The 15,942-nt window shown below is 50.3% G+C and overlaps 1 protein-coding gene across 2 annotated transcripts in view; it reads right to left on the bottom strand.

Moving 5' to 3' along the window:
• The window catches only part of KSR1 (kinase suppressor of ras 1), a 172,045-nt gene extending 158,616 nt beyond the window's left edge, over positions 1 to 13,429 (bottom strand). For both annotated transcript variants that reach the window (XM_012449403.3, XM_064367629.1), the window contains exon 1: positions 13,199 to 13,429. In XM_012449403.3, coding sequence (XP_012304826.2) covers positions 13,199 to 13,429 — 231 coding nt within the window. The remainder of the gene's footprint in view (positions 1 to 13,198) is intronic.
• Positions 13,430 to 15,942: the final 2,513 nt, after the last annotated feature.

The following is a 15,942-nucleotide window of genomic DNA, read 5'->3' as shown; positions in this document are numbered from 1 at the left end:
CAAAAATTAGCTGGTGGTGTATACCTGTAATCCCAACTACTCAGGAGGCTGAGACAGAAGGATCACTTGAATCCGGGAGATGCAGGTTGCAGTGAGCCGAAATCACACCACTGCATTACAGACTGGGCAACAGAGAGAGAGAAAGACTCCATCTCAAAAAAAAAAAAAAAAATGGAGAACAGTTTGCCAAGTCTTATGTCACACACACACACACTCTCTCTCTCCCTCCCTCCCTCCCTCTCTCTCTCTCTCTCTCTCTCTCTCTGTCTTTTTCCATGCTCTTTGACCCAGTAATTCCATTCCTGGGAATTATCCCAAGAAAACGAATTCAGAATAGGAACAAAAATAAAGCACCTGTATAAAGATGATTCCATTCACATTGTTTATAATTGCAGAAATCTGGAAACAACCGAAATGTCCAATAACAGGGAAAATGCTTTGCCAATTACAGCAGATCCACCAGATCCACTGTCATGTGGCAATTCAAATGACCGAAAGGAACATAATAGGAAAACACAGAAAAGTGTTTTAGAGTAATGCTACGTGAAAGGGATTTAAAAAAACACAAAGCACTGCACGGAACTCCTTCTAAGTACCAGGCACTGTCCAGCACTCCTTCTGTATCTTGGTTTTCAAAAGAACCCAAAATTAACCTACTCTTATCCCCTTTTAACTAACAAGAAAACTGAGGTACAGAGAGCTAAAGAACTTGCCCAGGGTGCCAGAGCTGGCAAGGAATGGCATCAGGATGTGAATATGTCATCTCCCGCTAGACTCCCTATACATCCTGGCATCCTCGATGCACGCCTCAATGTCCTACCCAGTGCTTGAGGGCCCTTTCCCATAGAGACATCACGACTGTGTTGTGGAGGCCAAACTTGGGGACTAAAAGAACTGGCAAAAAGTGACTCGGCACCTGAGAAATGCTTGCAAGAGAACACAGCAAAAGCCAAAACAAAACGCAAACAAACAAAAGAAAACTACCTGTTGGGATCAAAAGACCATGGAGAAAAGAAATGAGAGAGTGGTCAGCAAAGCCAGGCTTCAGGAAGGACTGCATAGAGCCTCGAGAGAAGAGCTGGGAAGGGCAAGGAAGCCTTTTACAGGTGCTGGATCCAGGTTCCAGGCTGGAACTGCAGAAATGAGGGTTTGCCCAGGGCTTCCAGAGAATCGAACCTTCCTGTACTCACCAGCTCTTCTCTCCAGGGCCCACGCACAGGGACGTTCAATCCCTGTTAGCTGAAATACGCTTATCTCATAATGGGAACGAGCAATAAGGAAAAGGAGGGGAAGAGACACGAGAGGCATGGGGAGGGGTGGATTGGAAATGAGGTCACGCACAGTGGGATTCCGCTGGGTCTGGGGCCTGCCTCCTTAAAGTCTCTCATCTCAGTCTCAGGCAGGAGCTCTGCGGGGAGAGGGAAAGCGCTCAGCCATCTGAGAACAGGTTTCAGGTGCAGCAGGAGACTCAGGTTAGACAGTGAGATGGACACCCCGCAATGTACCCGCTGCCAGAAGCCAGAGCAAGCTTAGGAGAAAATAATCAAAACTGCCTTTTCGTAGGAAAACACAGAGATTCCTCCCAGCCTGCTGAGATAGGTACAGCTCAGCCTGGAAGCAGAGGGCTAGCTCTAAGACCGCCCTGGGTCACTCTGCTTCCTAGAGACAAACTGCCCAGGGCCACCATTGTCAAAACAGAGCATAGATGCGCTAGATCCCTCAAGACGGGCCACAGGCCAAGGCGTGGTGGCTCACACCTATAATCCCAGTACTTTGGGAGCCAAGGTGGGCAAACTGCTTGAGTTCAAGATGGCCTGGCCAACATGATGAAACTCCATGGTGGTGTACACCTATAATCCCAGCTACTTGGGAGGCTGAGGCAGGAGAATTGTTTGAACCCAGGAGGTGGAGGTTGCAGTGATCCAAGATCTCACCACTGCACTCCAGCCTGGGCAACACAGCCAGACTCCGTCTCAAACAAACAAACAAAAAATGTGTGTGTGTGAGTGTGTGTGTGTGTGTGTGTGTGTGTGTGTGTGTACGCATGCCACAGCTGGTTATTGCTGAAGCTGGGGAATCACTACACAGAGGTGGTCACAAGATTCTCTCTGCTTTTGTACAAGTTTCAACCTTTCCATAACAAAGTTAAAAAAAAAATAAACTCAGACCTAGGCATTTCACCTGAAGGAGCACAAGGAAATTTACCTCAAAACATAGCTCTCTGGTAAAACTAGTATTTTAAACTAAAGGTCCTTAGAGATTAACAGACACTGAAAGAGATGTTTCCTCTATCTATAAAAAGACCATATGGACCCACCAGGGACAAGGATTGTTTTTTCTTCTCCTCCCTGTTATCTCATTATCTATTGCAGGAAAAAAGACCAAAAACGCAACCACACCCTAACAGACCCATTCACAAGATAATGTCTATTTCTTAGGATCATTCCAAGAAATATGTGGGTCCCGAAAGGATATTAGGTAATCACTCTGTGATTCTCTCTGTGATACACCAGGGAGAATCCATTCATATGCCATTTCTCTTAGTCATCTAAGAGAAAAGTTTTGTGAGTTAACTGTTCAGTAAACCTCCAGAGAGAAAAGATCAAGTTTTTCCCCTGGGCCCTACACACCAAGGAAATCACTACAGCCTGGCCCAGGGTTTGGGGCTACCCGCCAGAGCCCAGACAAAGGCAACCAGAGTCTTCAAAATTATCCTATGCTAACAGATTTTCCAGCTGGAGGAGAAAGGAGTTTGCAAATCCAAGTTGGATGGTAAAGGCAAGGAATTAAGACTACCTGGGTTCAAGTCACAGCTTGGTCTCTCCTTAGCTATGTGACTTTGGGAAAGTCACTTAACCTCTCTGTGCCTCAGTTTCTTCATCTGTAAAATGGGGACAGCGAGAAGACTTTCCTCACAAGGCTGTTGTGAGAAGTAAATGCTACATAAAGCTTAGCAAGGGGGCCAGGCACAAAGCAAGCTTGCCATAAAAGTAAATGTCAGCTATTATGACACATCCATTTTGTAACAGGTATAGATATTCATTTTGGAAACCACATGCATCCATTTGACTCAGCGACCAGGGGAACATGAAATGGGGTGAAACCAGCACTCTCTTTCTGAAACTCAGGCAGTGGTGTGGGAGCCTCGACTCCAGCGCACCTAGATTGGCCCCAGCCGGCCCAGGCCTCCATTGGCCAAGAGGCCAGAAAGAGCTCCTCCTTTCAAAAAGCCACCACCAGAAACAGGAAGCTGCTTCCTTTCCTTTCCATTCAGAGCCAGCATTTCCTTTTTTGTTTTAAAACGCATTCCTCATCTGCAGCCCAGCCCTCTCCCCCAACCCTCCTGCAACTCAGGCTCAAACGCACTCACAGCCATCTCCATTTCCCTTGAATTGTTTTCTGCCCACCAAAGGGATCATGAGCTTCCTGATAGACCCTGAGCAGACCATGCCCTTAATGCCAACTAAATGTACCCAGGGCCAGGAGGAGGCAGAAAATGTGAACTCCAGGCAGGCAGGCAGGCAGGCAGGCAGGCAGGCAGGCACACCGCTCTGCGGGAGTCTCCTCTTCTTGTTAGAAGGATTCAGTGAAACATGTATTTAAGTGCTAATGTGATACCCAGAAGACACCCTATTTCCCTTTGTAAAGCACCTCCTTCAACAAAAGGCAACCTCTCCTGGCTGGCTTAGTCTATAGGGGAACCATCCTCTCTTCAACCACCCAATTTTACTTGGAACCTCAATCAGCACCTCAGTTTCATACAAACCTAAAACATAAACACAACACTTGGTTGTAAGTGAGCCGACAGTTTCTTGTCTCTTTCTCTGCTCAAGGCTTAAGGCCATGTCTCCCCAACTATGTTCAGTGGAAGAAAAGATCCCCTGGACAAATAAGTGTGAGAACCATTGTTGCAGGACTTCTCAGAACCTTTAAAACACAAATCCTCATCCCCAGGGATCTTCAGGAGGGAGATGGCTGACGCAGCTCAACCTTCTTTCACAGCAGCATCTTGCAGAATACAGTATGAGATACAGAAAGGCTGCACTGAGGCTTTTTAAGGGCCTGGGCCTTGGTGGGGGTGGGGTGGGAGTTCTCCAGACAGCACCTAATGAGTAAGAACATTCAGGTTGCTTTTTATTTTTTTATTTTTTATTTTTTTATGTTTATTTTTAAGACAGGGTTTCACCATGTTGGCCTGGCTGGTCTCGAACTCCTGACCTCAGGTGATCTGCCTGCCTCGGCCTCCCAAAGTGCTGGGATTACAGGCGTAAGCCACCGCACCCAGCCAGGTTGCTTTTTAAAAAATTACCTGTAACTTTTTTTTTCTTATTGGCAAAACTGTGTGTGTACAATGAATGAAGCTGGTCTCCCTTATCCATATCAAAGCTAAACCCAAATTAATTGGCTAACCTGGGACTTAAAACCTCCAGAAGCCATGTGGAAGAAAGCCCCACCACCTTTTAAAGTAGCTTACCTCATCGTATTGGCAGAAAGCAAAACCCTTATGACTAGTATGTTGCTACTACAAGTCTATAGATAATGCTGTATGAAAAATTACTTTTCCCAACCATAGCTGGCATAGTTCACACATTGCATTACACTTCTACCCCCCTTTTTAAAATTTTAACACAAGTCTTCTCTTCTTTTTTAATTTTAATTATACAAGACAGGCCTCAGTATGTTGCCCAGGCTGGTCTTGAACTCCTGAGCTCAAGCAATACACCTGCCTCAGCCTCCCAAAGTGCTGGGATTACAGGCCTGAGCCACTGTGCCAGCCTTAAATACAAATCTTAATTCTTACAATTCTTACAATTATCCTATGGGTAGAAAAATGGAAGGAGGAAGAAAAATAGCAAGCAGGTAGGCTGACTTCAGCTCCGTTATTTGTAAAGACAGTTTGCTCAGTTAAAACACACTACTGCCCACTAAGGCCAAGACAACAGAGAAATACAGACTTATGTAAATATGTAGGTTTTATATGTGACAGCAGTTTGAATGGAGACTTTTTCAATGCAGATGACAAATAGCTGTGCCTGGGAATAAACGACAATGAATTTTTTATCTCAACAGCTGTCCTGAGAGCACATCTCTCCATCTCTACCTGCGTCTGGAGTCAGGGAGAAAGCCAAAATGGACACCAAGACACTAGATCAGCCATGTCCAACCCTTTGACTGTGAGGACTTTTCCGCCTATCTGTGGCAGTGGGTGTCATGAAAATTTTAGCTCATCAGCTGTCATTAGTGTTGGTGTATTTTATGTGTGGCCCAAGATCATTCTTTTTCCAGCGTGGCCCTGGGACGCCAAACGGTTGGACATATGTGCACTAGATTAAAAGGCTACTCCTTCTGGAAGCAACTGTAAAGAATTTCTGACATCTTGACATGAAAACCAATGGATAGTGGGATAGAACGCAAAATCTGCAAGAAGTTTTATTGTTGTTGTTTTTGGGAGGTCTTGCTTTTGAGTCAGGGTCTTGCTCTGTGGCCCAGGCTGGAATACATTGATGAGATCACAGCTCAGTGCAGGCTCAAGTGATTCTCCCACCTCAGCCACCAGAATTTAGCTGGTACATACAACCACCCCTGGCTAATATTTTATGTTTTGTAGAGACAAGGTCTCACTATGTTGTCCAGCTTGGTCTCAAACTCCTGGACTCAAGGGATCCAGGATAGGATTACAGGTGTGAGCCGCCGCACCTAGCCACATGCATGAATTTTTAAGCCAAACACAAGGCCCCACAAAACTTAAGGTTTTCCCACCTAATTTCCAGGGAATCTTTTGATGCAAGGATGAGAAGCCCTTAAAAGTACACAGATGACTCCAAAGATTCAAGATAGATCATTCGGGCTGAGCCAGCCCACTGGGAAGACTGACCTTCAAAACAGGCCACCCACGACATACCCTAGATGCCTCTCCAAGAATCTCTCTAGACCTCAGGGTCTTTAAGGCACTGGGACAGAGCTAGGAAAGCAAACCCATTTGCTTCTTCCTGCAGGAAACCCCTTGAGGTCGAGACCCCATCATCAGAGGAGAGTGGAATGGGCAGGCTGCTGGTTCACCCTCAATCAACAGACCAGGCTCAAGGTGACATAATGTCTTACTCGGGGGTGTGGGCCTCCAGGTCTGACTCCCAACTCAGTGCTCCTTTATTATCCACCCTTTGTTAACTCTCCTTAACAGGGGTTCCTGGCAAGTCAGTTCTCCCTCAGGCCTTCAGTTTCCTCACCTGCAAGATGAGAGGGCTGGACCAGATGGAAATTCCAAGATCCTTTGCAGCCCTAGGAACCCACAACTCTACTAAATCATCCCCAAAGCCAGGCACCCCAAATAGCACTGTGATCAGTATTTGTAGTTAGGGATGAAACCAAGGATGCAGTTAAAGTGACTTTCGTGAGCCTCAAGTGATCAAGACCTCACCGTATGGTTATCTGCTACCCAAAGCTGATCAGTTCCTGGACACAGAGACCTGAAATCCAGCCCCTCCCTCTGCTATCTTGGAGCAAGAAAAAGGACTTTCTTCTAATTGGTCAGCCTGGGGGGCCCCCCTTTGCTGCAGGTAACCACAAAAACTAGAAGCCACACTCCTTGACACATAGCCCAGAAGCTCAGACACAAGCAACCACAAAACTAGAACCCATAATTCCTGACACTTATCCCAGAACCTCACCCACAGGACCATGTCCAGCTTTTTTTTTTTCTTTTTTTTTTTTTTTTTAACAGTGTCTTGCTCTGTCGTCCAGGCTGGAGTGCAGTGGTGCAATCTCAGGTCACTGCAACCACCGCCTCCCAGGCTCAAGCAATCTTCCACCTCAGGCTCCTGAGTAGCTAGAAAAGAGCTAGGAAAGCAAATCCATTTGCTTCTTCCTGCAGGAAGCGCGCCACCACACCCAGCTAATTTTGTATTTTTTGTAGAGACGGGGTTTCACCATGTTGCCTAGGGTGGTCCCGAACTCCCAGACTCAAGCTATCCACCCGCCTCAGCCTCCCAAGGTGCTGGGATTACAGGCATGGGCCACCACACCCAGCCCCAGCCTCCTTTTTAAGGACTTCAGCATGATTACAGATGCGGTGGCAAAGGGATAAATGTATGAAGGCTGCCATTCCTACTTAGCAGGGGAAGATTTACGATGTCACAAAGATTTTAAAGACCAGGACAGAAATACATACTAAATGTATTCATACAGTTTGACCCAGCAAATCTCACTTCTAGGAAGATACTCACTGCAGCATGGTTTATAAAAGCAAGACTCAGAAACAGCCTGAATGGCCCACACAGGGAAACCAGTTAGCTGAATTTATGGTATGACCACACAATGCAGCCACTAATAGTGCTGATGCATATGTATATGTGCTGATGTAGACAGAAGACATTTATAAGGCCATGCACACGATATGTGTCACAAATACACACATGTACATTTGTATGCAAATGTAGGAAGAATATACAGCAAAATGCACAATGGAATTAACTTGGAGAGGCAGCATTCTGGGTGATTTTTGTTGTTGCCATCTAGTACTTTCTTTTCCTACAGTGAACATAAATCATTGTGTATTTTTAAAATATTTTAATTAAAAGTAGAAAGTTAGAGAATACACTGTTTGTCAGAGGAACTGTTCAGAAAGAATAAAGCAGGTAGCCATTTAAAAAATGATGAGTAAGTTGATCTCTAGGCAGCTTCTCCTTTCTCAGAATGAGACAAGCGCAGAGCTGGCTGCATCATGGTGCTGAGAGTCCTGTCTTTGAGGATGTGCTGGCCTGGACATTAGGGAAGCAGCCCCGAGCCCAAACCCTGAGACTGCACAGACTGGGTGGCCACCAGGAAGCCCAAACATCTAGAGTCGAGCCACCGAATGCCCTCGGCCCAGCCCTTTTCATTACTGGCCATTTCCCTGGTCTCAGCAACCATGACCCTGCACAGAATCTCCCCACCAGTTGTGGAGTTCTAAACGTGAGTTGACAAGACCAGTCAACCCGGGTTCAACCACCTGCTGAGACAGTCTCTCCATCCCCCCCCTCCGCCCCCCGACTTCCCCCGCAACTCACTCAGCTGCAACATTAGGATAAAGCCTCATAGCCTTCTTGTGAATGTTAAGGTACAACATATGCCAAGAGCCCCATGCTGTATCCAACACAGAACAAGTGACCAAGCATGTTCCTCATCTTCATCTGCCCTCTCTACTCGAAGGCCATTCCCCTGACCCCAAAGGCACCTATGCAGCTTTCCCTTTGAACTGAATGTAAAAAAGAGATCTCAACCAGCCTATTCTGAAAGGATGACCTTTTGAAAAGGCACAGCTTAGAGAGACCTGGCCACAGGCTTTGCTGCTTCTCCCCAGAACTGCAGACACCACCACCGTGGGCCGGCGTCTCTACATGGTCCATCTCCAGACACATCCCGAGGGCAGGAGTAGAAGACCTGCCGTGCAGAATGCCACTTTCCTGGACTTTGAGGCAACCCACACCACTCCGAGAAGAGGACACAACCCTGACGTGGAAGAAAGCATTCCCACAGCTGCAGGCAGCAAACCACACCTGCTGGCACCCACACCAACAAAGCTGCAGATCTGATAAGACCTCGCTCCAGCACCACCCAGCCCTCCCCAGGCTCACAGCCGCTGCGGGTCCCCCTCCAGGCTGCCTCCGAGAAACATTTGGGAAGTAGGTTTCACCAGGGAAAAAGTTACCCGGCTGAAAGTGGACACAAGAAGGGCCAGCGCCTCAGCTCTGCATCCCTTCAGAGATGGCTGGAGCCACTTGGCCAAAGGATTACAACTGTGGCCACAGGGCAGAAATGGAGGAATGCCACACTTCGAGACAGGGACTGGGTGGGAAAGGAAACCAGGTTTCAGTCTCAGTTCTGCCAGGAACCTGTGACTTGGGAGAAATCACCAAGACTCTGGGAATAATTTCCATAAAACCAGGAGGTGGTTGGTTCACGCCTGTAATCCCTGCACTTTGGGAGGCTGAGGCGGGCAGATCACTTGAGGCCAGGACTGGCCAACATGGTGAAACCCCGTCTCTACTAAAAATACAAAAATTAGTCAGGCATGATGGTGCACATCTATAATCCCAGCTACTCGGAAGCTAAGGCAGGAGAATTGCTTGAACCTGGGAGGCAAAGATTGCAGTGAGCAGAGATCATGCCACTGCACTCCAGCCTGGGCGACAGAGTGGGACTCTGCCTAAAAAACAAAAACAAAAAAAACAGGAGGTTGGACAGGCCAAGGGTTCAGTGGGATTCCCAACATAGGGTCCTGAAAGCTGTGCTACCAGAGTCACGACTGTGCCCTGCCTGGCCCCTTCACTAGACTAGAAGTGTCCATAAACCCTAGAGACTGGGAGAGTAGCCCACCTACTTCAGAGCCTTGCCAGGTGGCTGCCAGCCAGGGAAGCACAGCAACAGGAACTGAAGGTCTGTCCAGGGAACATGCCTCAGCACACCCTAAGGACCTAATCTTCAGGCCTCAGCACCCTTCCCCCTCCCAGCAGTTCCATTGTCAGATGCTCCTTGGGAAGCACAGGGAGAGCTCAGGTCCGCCACATAGCAAGGCTGTGACCTCTGCCACAGCAGAGCTGTGTGAGGGCCAGGCCTCTCTGACCTTCCAGGTGGCAGGAGAGCCTTCCCTCCGACCCCTCACAGCTCCAGGGCAACTGCTCACGGAGGCAGCCCAAGGGCAGAGACTGCACCTACCATAGTTCCCAACATCACATCCCAGCAAAGCCTGATGATCAAGGTCCTTCAGCTCCTTTCTCCAGGCCAGCTTGCTTAGGAAGGATTTTTCTACACAAGAACACAAGGCAGGGAGAGTCAGGGTGGCAGAGCCTATCTCTGGGAAGTACTAGTAGGCTGCAGGAAAGGGCAAGTCACAGTGTCCCTGGAACGTGAATCTCCATGAGGCAACATGAGTCTGCTTCTACACACCGTTCTCTCCCCAACACTGGGCAGATTCAAAGGAATGAAGGTAATGACGACTGGAATGGGCTGCAGGCCCAGCTACGAGGCAGGCCAGGTGTCCCTCCGTGAGCACATCTGGGGCATGAGTACATTCCTGTTTGCCTCAGTGGAGTTCTCAGACCCCTACAAGGGTCTAGGGGAGACAGAACACCAGGTCCTGCCAGGATGAGGTAGCCTCACAACTTCTGTTAACAGATTCAGACCCTGCTTTCAGACTGTGTCTCCCTCCCTTTCTATTGAGAGAGGGAAAATGTGTATGATCAAGGATGCAGTCTCCAGGAACATGTGTGAGATTGAGAAGAGATAGGCACGCTGCAGGGCACATAGGAGGCAAACGCTAAACCGCAGCTCCTTCTGCCCTTTTCTATCCAAACTGGACCACGACACAGAGAAAAGCTATCCTCAGAAAACCAGACACACTGACCCCTGCACCGCATCTCAACCCAGATTTCGGGCAGCAGCAGCCCATCCCTGGTCAGGGACCTCCAGGGACACCTCATGTGCTGCTTCTCCCACTGAGTGCTTATTTAATGAGGGGCAGAGTGGGCTGGGGCTCCTAAGATTCTAGAGAAGTCCAATGCAGTTGCGCAGACCAAGCCCTCCAGTTAGATCCTTCTTCCAAACCCAGGAATCCAGTGTTGCAAGCACAGTCTCTGGGGACCCTGGCCTGGTGTGTGGGGAGCCCACAGTACAGGAAAAAATGCCAAGTGGACATTGCCACTCGCCCGCCTGGCCCTGCCACATCCTGCTGGCAGCCCCACCCAGCTTGCTGAGACTGTTTCCTAGCCTGTGTCACCCACCTGTATGAGATGAGAGGCAGCTGCAGAAGTACCTTTCCCTAAAGGTGGCCTGTGCTGTAAGTGCTATTGGACCCTCACTAGGGAAAGCTGCCAGGCAGACCCCTTTTGAAAATAACAGTACGAACTGACAGACAAAACGCTGCAGGTGTGAGCAGTCTCGTTCCTATTTTGTGGACAGGAAAGCTTGAGATTCAGAAGTCATGGGACTTGCCCAAGGTCACACAGACAGAACCCAGGCCCAATATGAAAGCCATGTGCTTCCTGCTCACCACGCTGCTCCTATGCCAACGATTCTGGTAATAACCCCTACTTTATGGGCTCAGTAAATCTGGATTTTAGAACCATTCTTAAAGAGGTTATTCTTAAACAGGGGTAGTATAAAAACAATCCGAAACATTTAATTTCACCAACCGAGTCTCCTTCCCTAATCTAGAGAATTTCCAGCTTCCAGAGCCCTCAGAAATCCACTCCAACCTCCTTTTTCAGGTGAGGAGGCTGAGGCCTCCAGGATGAAGTGACTCATCCAAACTAGCTGGTGGCAGCCCCATGGAACTTGCTCCAGGGGTCTAAATTCCCATCCCCAAAAACAACCCAGCTCCTGCCTTTTCAGGGAGTGGGTGAACCGGAATCCACATCGTGGTGGGAAGAACAGGGAGCTGGATTTACACTGCAAATCCCCTGCGGGCCTTCAGATGGGTTCTCAGCTGCCAGGGATGATCGTCTAAACCAACACTCAGGAGGGAAGCCACTGAATAAACCAGCTCCAAGACTTCAATAGCTGGATGCTCTGGGGCATCACCACACCACACTGCCGTCAAAATGAGGGACTCTGGAAGTCAGGGTAGGACAAAAGGCCATTCCAGAGAATGCACAGCAAGTGGTTCTCCTACATATACACTCTGGGAGCCAGGAGCACTTCAGAGCGACGTGGGGACAATCCCACAGAGGCCAACAGAGAGAGCATTCTCCAAGCCCAGCAACACCGAAATCCAGCCACACACTCTCTGCCGGACAGCGACCCCTCCTCCCGGAACTGAGCCTCACAGGCCCCCTATTGTGTCAGCTTAAAAACTGAACTTTGCTGGGCAAACACACTCAGCTGTGTTCAACAAATCAGTTTCTCTCAACACTTGGAAAACTGTAGCACGCACGCAGAAAGGCCGGTTGGAGGGGGTTTTGTTTGTTTTTTAAGCAAAGCCTTGGTCAGTACAGCTTTAGCAACTGTAATAAAAAATCATAATACCCAGCACTGACTGTATTCTTCCAATGTCCTGTGGCTTTATAGCTTCTAAGAAAATAAAACTGAAGGAGAGTCACCGCCGAGCATTTGGGATCAAACAAGGATTCAGGCTTGTGGCGTGCCTGGAGGAAGGATTGGTCTTGTAATAATTACCGCAATCACAGAGAGCCTTATGACAGCTGGCAGAGGCAATTAGCAATGGCGGGGGGCGGGGAGGGTTAGGGGGAGGACTGGTGAGAAATTGAGAATCTAATAAAATAAAACATCTCCAGACCTGCAGGAGGCCAGATGTGGCAGGGCAAGATGGTGAGAGGCCCCTTCTTCAAGACGGGGTAGCTATTAACTGGACCCTGACGGTTCACAGGCCCGTCCCTGGCCAAAATCACATTCGGAACGCACTAGTTGCAGTCATTTGTGTATGGACAGGGTGCCCCAACACCCTCGGGCTCGCTTTTCCAAATCCTTCTAATACTTCCCGGCTATAATTTGAGAGGAAGGCCCGCATATCTAATTTCTTCTTCACACTCCAGGCTGTCTCCATTAGAACCCCTTAAACAGTGTCCTCTTCCCACCAAAGGCTTGCTTCCCCAGCATAATCCTTCCTAAGCCAAAATCCAATCTTTGGGGAGAAGCAGGGGGAGTCAGCGGGTAATTATTAATACATTTTAAGCAGCGAGCCTCCGTGGCAACGTGAAAGGAAAGCACCAAACGCCTCAACAGCAAAAATGCAGTTTCAGCAACACTTTTTAAAAAGCGGCAGACAAGACCTGGGAGGAGAGGAAAGGAAGAGACAGGACGGCGTCTGGGGCGTGAAGGAAGGCAGCGGACGGCAGGCCTGCGCTCACGCTTCAGGGGGACTTCCTCTGTCACCCGGCCCACGGGTGCTCGGCTCGGTCACACAGGGAGAAGTCCAGCGTGTGACTCGGTGGGACAAGTCCTGCGGCCCCACAAACTGGAAACGGGGTGGTGGCGGAGAAGTTGGGGAAGGGGATGTCCGCGCGCAGCCCACCCCGCCCAAGGGCCCCTCGAGCCTCCACCCCAGTACCCACCACGCACCCGCCCCGCAAATCCTGCCCAAGGAGAAGGCTGGTCCCGGGTCCTCCGGCTGCCGCATCAGCGAGTGCAGGAGGGAGGGGAAGCCTCCTACTGGGCGACGCGGGGTAACCGGGTCCCTGACCCTCCGGCGCCGCGGCTCCCTTACCTCCAGGGTCCGGATCTCCTGCTGGGTGAGGTCGTTGGACACCGCGCACTTGGTGCGCAGCCCGCGCAGGCTGCCGATGGAGATGTCGATGAGCTTCTGGAGCTGCCCGCACTGCTGCAGCGCCCGGCTGGCCGCGGCCCCGGCGCCTCCCTCCGCGGCCGCCGCATCCCCCCCGCCACCGCCCTCCTTCTTCTCTCCCATCGCCGCCGCGCGCAGCGCCGCTCTATCCATGCCTCGGCATCGGGGCCGCGGCGGCCGAGGCTGGGAGCCCGGGGGCGCGGGCGCCTCGGCAGGGAACCCCTGAGCCGGGAGGGCTGGACCAGAAGCGCCCCTCGGCGCTGCCCGAGCCGGCAGCCGAGTCCGCCGCTCACTCCCGCCCAGCTGCGGCTGCAAAGCGAAAGCCGCGGCGACCCGACGGCTGCGGCTCCCGGAGCCTTTTAAGCGGCGGCGGGGGCCGGGTCAGGGCGCCCGGGCATGCTGGGACTTGTAGTCCGCGCCGCGCACCTGCCGCCGGACCCCGCCCTCGGGGCCCGCTACCGCGCCAGCGCCGCGCTCCCGACCCTCCGCTTCGCTCCCGGTGGCCGCCGCTGGTGCGGGCGGGCCCCGCCTGGGTGCCTCAGGTGCGGCTGCTCCACGCCGGCTCCTCCCCCGGGCGCCGAAAGTCGAAAAGCCGAGTCTCCCCGTCCGCGTCCGCCTCCGCCTCCGCCTCCGCCTCCGTCCCCCACCCGGCCGTGGAGCTTCCCGCGACCCCCGGATGGGGCGGGGCTGGGGCGGGGAGCTCCCTGGACGCCGGGCGGGTGTGCGTCCCGCCGTCCCGCGGTTCCTCAGCCGCTGCCCAGCCCTGGAAGATGAGGACCAGGGAGGTTCCAGGATTCGTGTGTGGATTTAGGGGCCGCCATCTAGTGGGAAGGGGCTTACAGAGCTTCTCCTGTAACTGGCTCACAAAGCGCTCTGCTCTGAATTGCCGGCGCCAAGAGGATTGCTGAGGCTTGGAGAAAGGCGAAGGGCTTTCTTTTGGACCACATTTACCCACCAAAATAAGAGTCCCATCCCTCCGCCATTCCCAGCCCAGCCAGCCAGATCAGACACGGGGGACAGCGCACTGAATTGTCGGTGGCTTTAGAGCAAGTGCCTGGGACTCAAATTCTGATTCCACCATTGCCTAGGGTGTGACCTTGGGCACGTTCGATTTCCTCTGAATACTGAGTCTCCTCATCAAATAACTCATAGGGTTCCTATGAAGAATGAGTTAATGTATGTACAGCACCTAGATTGGCACATGTGGTCGCTGGATAAATGTTAGCAATTCTATCTAACCTCATCTGAATATGGCCCTGGATCCAAGTAGTGGGCATGGAGCAGTACAGTACTGCCAAGGACTGGTAGTCCTCTGTCCTCTGTGCCTTCCTGTGCCTCCTAACCCAGCAATCAAGTCTCGCCCATCTGTTCACCCTCGTCTCCCATTAGTTCAGCCCATGTGTTCTATTATCTGGCAAAACTGAAAAACCAAGACTCTGATCAAAGCTCCCACACCTCCATACTTTCAACATCTGTCAACCAGAAAAATGTCTCCCACTGAATTTTCTCTTGTAAGCTGCTTGATTGCAGAAGCCACTAGCTAGTGTATTATTATACCCGCTTCATAGAGCGAGATACAGTGCATAGCACACAATAAAGGCTCCAACGTGCCTCATGAGCTCTTTCGGCAGGTCCTACAGGGTGTTTCTTTTGCCTCTCAGGCCAGCTGAGGGGTGTGTGTGTGTGTGTGTGTGTGTGTGTGTGTGTACAGATAGACAGATCGTTGTTTTTTTGGTTTTGGTTTTGTATTTGAGGATGAGAATCACACAGGAGGTGGGATACAAACATTATAGACACTAAAACCATCAATACTGGGTGGCAGTTTATATTACACTTTCATTCAATGCCATTTGGCATTTCAAAAGAAATTAAAGGTGGGCACTGTGGCTCATGCCTGTAATCTCAGCACTTTGAGAGGCCAAGGGGGAAGGATCACTTGAACCCAGGAGTTTGAGACCAGGCTGGACAATATTGGCAAGACTTTGTCTCTTAAAAAAATAAACCTAAAAAAAATCAGGTCAGGCCGGGCGCGGTGGCTCAAGCCTGTAATCCCAGCACTTTGGGAGGCCAAGGCGGGTGGATCACGAGGTCAAGAAATCGAGACCATCCTGGTCAACATGGTGAAACCCCGTCTCTACTAAAAATACAAAAAATTAGCTGGGCATGATGGCATGTGCCTGTAATCCCAGCTACTCAGGAGGCTGAGGCAGGAGAATTGCCTGAACCCAGGAGGCGGAGGTCGCGGTGAGCCGAGATAGCGCCATTGCACTCCAGCCTGGGTAACAAGAGCGAAACTCTGTCTCAAAAAAAAAAAAAAAAAAAAATCAGGTCTAGAAAGCAAAACTATAATAACTTTAAAATGTGCTTTTGCAAACTAATCCCTCCTCTGGAGATTTTCTGAAATGCAAGGAGGTTCCTCCCTAATCCCTGACCTTTTCCATTGAAAGTCATTAATGGAGTACTCACTCAACTTATAAAAAGACTCCCTGCACTGTATTATGAATTTCTCAACCTGTTACCTTAACCCCACCCCACTCCTTGCAAAGTAGTAACTATTATGAAAGGGAAACTGTAATTATGGTTCTCAAACTGGAACATGCATCAGAATCACCTGGAGGGCTTGTTAATTCCCAGAACCACGGACCCCACCCCTATAGTTTCTAATT

This window comes from Aotus nancymaae, unplaced genomic scaffold (genome assembly GCF_030222135.1).
Source record: "Aotus nancymaae isolate 86718 unplaced genomic scaffold, 86718_ANA_hifiasm-v0.15.2.pri h1tg000072l, whole genome shotgun sequence".
In the NCBI taxonomy this organism is placed as follows: domain Eukaryota; kingdom Metazoa; phylum Chordata; class Mammalia; order Primates; family Aotidae; genus Aotus; species Aotus nancymaae.
This window is presented reverse-complemented; position numbering and strand designations above follow the sequence as displayed.